This window comes from Penaeus chinensis, chromosome 1 (genome assembly GCF_019202785.1).
Source record: "Penaeus chinensis breed Huanghai No. 1 chromosome 1, ASM1920278v2, whole genome shotgun sequence".
Classification (NCBI taxonomy): domain Eukaryota; kingdom Metazoa; phylum Arthropoda; class Malacostraca; order Decapoda; family Penaeidae; genus Penaeus; species Penaeus chinensis.
The window spans coordinates 33592447-33596240 of record NC_061819.1 but is presented as its reverse complement, the minus strand read 5'-3'; the positions used below and the strand labels follow the sequence as shown (position 1 = coordinate 33596240).

The window sequence follows — 3794 nt, the reverse complement described above, 5'->3', positions numbered from 1 at the left end:
AAAGAAAAGGTGACAGAAAGTAAGAAAAGGAGACCGAAAGAAAGAAAAAACACAGAAAATATCCTATCCTCTTTCCATGGTCTGTGATCCATTTTATCCAAAAAAAACTTTATCCTAATTTTACATTATCCCTTACAATTTGCATGCAGCTTACCTAGGTATATAAAGAGGCTGCTCATCTTCTTTTGGGGCTTCTGGACTTGAAAAAGGTGCATAGTCACTTAAATTGTCTTCGTCACTCGAGTCGGTAACATCCAGACTAATCACAACTGGCCTAGGAGCCTTTGCATTTCTCTTTGGCCTTGCAGATTGCTGTCTTGTGCTGCCTCCTGAAAAATAAAGGCAATTGAACAAGCTGAAAAAGAAGAAGAAGAAGAAGAAGAAGAAAAACTTATTGTGCATAAAATTATATTAAATCAATATCTATGCATATGCCCTTCTTGCACTATTCTCAAGTTACTTCATTCTTATTATGGATGTCCACACATAAAAGATATATGAGTACCATTAGGTTTATAGACTAATGATAATAATAATGAAATAATATGTTTACAAAAAATAAGAATACCATTAAGCACAAGAATATGAATAAAAAGGATGTATACAATATCTGGAAGTAAAAATGTGAGTTATTTTTTCATGATAAATCATCAGCAATAAACATAGGTGGCAGCCCTACTGGTAGAATATTTATTCAGAACCTGATGATGTGCCCCTAGAGTTCCGGGATGGCTTCAAACAATACTCTCAAAATAAACAAAAGAAATTCAAAGTACATTTTATCAAAATATCCATTCATCAGCTCTCATGAATATGAGGTAAAAGTAGTTTCTCTAAAATTCAATTCCCTTTGAAAATGTTCATTGGGAGCATCGTGAATCTCCCTCCCACACCTAAAACAACAACTTGAAATAAGGACTGAAAACAGAAAAACTAAAGAAAAGCCTTTACAGAAGACATAAAACAACACCTATTGAAAACAATTTATTGAAAGTGAAGGTCAACCCACAATCACATATCAAAAATATGTCTGCAGTGATTTCAACAACTGTGGCCTCCATACTTTCCTCACTTCTGTAAAAAAAAATTACAAACCTCAAGCAGGTCTGTTCTGGCATAGAGTTTATAGAGCTTCCTGGTGACTTGCTGTTAACTAAAAGGGCACAAAATTACTGGGATCATTACATTATTAACATAGGCAAAGCAGATTTTAAACAATTAATTACCACAAATGAACTCCTACCAGATGACGTGACCATTACGTCATGAAAAAATCTGGCTTGAGGCAGGTGACATGAACATGCCATTTTGGGAATATTTGACTGTGGGCTGCGGTGATGTGAACTTGCCTGCTGTGATCATTCGGCTGAAGGCCAGGGTGGCAAGAAAGACTTATCACATGTGCACAAACCTCTTGGAGGGGGATTAGATTCATTTGGCATTTAGGAAAGGGCTTTTGCATTATTTCCATCAATAAACAAGTGTGAAATGTAATTTCTGTGAGCCATGGAAAATTAACATTAAAAAAATAAATAAATAAACACACACACACATACAGAAATAACAAAATGTTCTTTATAGTTATTATCATTGCACTGACTTAAAGACTACCTAAAGATATGATATGAAAAAGTCTATTACCTCCTGGATAAAGCACAAGTGTTTGAGTACACCCGGCCTACAAGCGACACACTTGGCAGAGTGTCCACTTATGTAAGCCTAATGCCTGTATTTTGGGCCAATGGCTTGATAAGAATTAAGACACTCTTCATCTATAGTATTTCCTTTGCAAATTGATAATAAGAAAGTTGGGCATGTAATATTTTGGTATATATTTTATATAATGCTTGCACGTGAATAGGGAAAATCTAAGAACTACATACAATTATACACGAAATACTCTATGCAAACAAAGAATAACATCAGAAATGAAGAAAGATCAAGACAAAAGCTGCATAGCAAGTCAACAGTGATCAGGTAGGGATCTGGGGGCAGAAACCCTGATAGTGAAATACAGTAATTGAGTGGAGGTCTGGGGATGAATCCCCTGGGTTAGGAAGGCTTTTGGTTCATATGATGAAGTATGCGGATTCCCTGGAGTGTCTGGAGTAACAGGGACTTATTATCAAACATCCCTATGGGGCGGGCTTTTCCCAGAACCAGTTTCCCCCGCGCTTTTCTGTATTATTTAGATTTTGCAGGTGTTCCACTTTGCAGGTCCCCCACATAGGGTGCTCCTAGCTGCCCACATAGAGGGCTGCAAGGAGCACACTGCACCAAGCCTAGCAAAATGTTTATGAAGTATATCCTTACATGCATTGCAAGCATTATATCAACATTATTTTCAATTGCTATTTAAGAAATATTACACAACTCTTCTTTTACTATATGACTTAAATAAACTATGTATTCACTTTTTACAGATTAATCTTGCACCATTTCAGGAGATCTGCACTGCCTGAAAGCTTCCCTGTAGTTTGTGGAAGGCATTATTACAGATATCAGATATTATGATACTTAACATATATCCGTGACTCTCATCCCCATGTATTCAGGAACTTTTATTGTGCTCTCATTTTATATGTTAATCCTGATATGAATGTATGCGTGTCGAAATGTATCCTCAGACCAAATGCCTGAAATTAAATTCACTGATATTACTTTCAATAATATCTGTAGTCCTACTTGAAACCCTGTGATTTAAGATGGAAGATCAACAATCCAGTAGTTTGACCTCTTGTGAAGCAGCAGCTGAGGGCTTTGTATTTCAATTTGGCAAGTTAGAGCTTTGATTGGTGCCTTGTTTGATGATAAGCTATCAGGGAAGCTTATCACATTCAATCTTGCCAGAATATTTGAATTCAGCGAGACCGAGATGCGTGTGCAATTGAGAGACAAGGGTTGTTCTCTTAACATTTACCGTTAATGTTGGGAGTCTGCTCGTGCCCGAACACCTTGCCCGATGACCGCTGAAAAATGTAAGGTAGAATAAGACCATAAAACGAAAATAAACACTTTGAACTGAATTTACCCCTCTTCCTGCCAGCTGCCGTCCCTCCAGATCTACCTCGAGCGCGCGGCATCTGCTTTCGTATTTTATTTCTATTTCTTATCGGTGTAGTAATTGAAGTGGCAGCGTTGACTGGGAAGGCTAATATTCTCCGTTGCGTCTATTTACGTCCCAGAATGAGTCAAGGGAAGGAAATGCTTTACACGTACCCCGTCGTCTTCAAAGCAAAGGAGGTAAATAAAGCGTTCGTGGGAGGATGAATCCGGATTCAAGGTTAAAAAACACTCGCCTTAAAAGCGCGACTGGGCTCGAATACGAAAATCGGATCATGATATTTCATGATCTGATTTTCAATAATATGCCTCATTATGTGCGCCCAACCCTACCTAATAATTATATAACTGACAGCTACGGTTCGCTGATATGTCATTCCAGCTGTGACTGAGGTTCGCGTCGCGCTTGCCAATAGAGGGTACGAGGGGGGGGGGGGGGGGGAGCCGCCAAAGCACGGGCGCGGGAAGGGTCGGGCGCAGGGCGGGCGGGGCTCTCGGCGCGGCGACTGGCTCCGGCGCGCGGCGGAATGGCGGCGAGTGCGAATGGATCGGTGGGGAGAGCGCGTCCTGTGGCTGTAGCTGCGACCTGGATTGGATTGTTCTCTCTAAGGAAGAGTGACTGCCTTATCCTTAGGCTCCAGACTAGTACAACGGTAACCTACAAAGGCCTCTCATCCGAGGGGTCGGCGGTTCGCGCCCAGGCGCGAAAAGTTGCATTTGTCGCCTGGAGG

At 40.2% G+C, this 3794-nt stretch overlaps 1 protein-coding gene across 2 annotated transcripts in view; it reads right to left on the bottom strand.

The window, feature by feature from the left end:
• The window catches only part of LOC125025768, a 10827-nt gene extending 7550 nt beyond the window's left edge, over positions 1 to 3277 (bottom strand). For both annotated transcript variants that reach the window (XM_047613977.1, XM_047613987.1), the window contains exons 1-2: positions 3032 to 3277; positions 155 to 329 (exon numbers count right to left, since the gene is read on the bottom strand). In XM_047613977.1, the coding sequence (XP_047469933.1) occupies positions 155 to 329; positions 3032 to 3083 (227 nt within the window). In that variant the 5' untranslated portion in view covers positions 3084 to 3277. The remainder of the gene's footprint in view (positions 1 to 154; positions 330 to 3031) is intronic.
• Between the last annotated feature and the right edge of the window lie 517 nt (positions 3278 to 3794).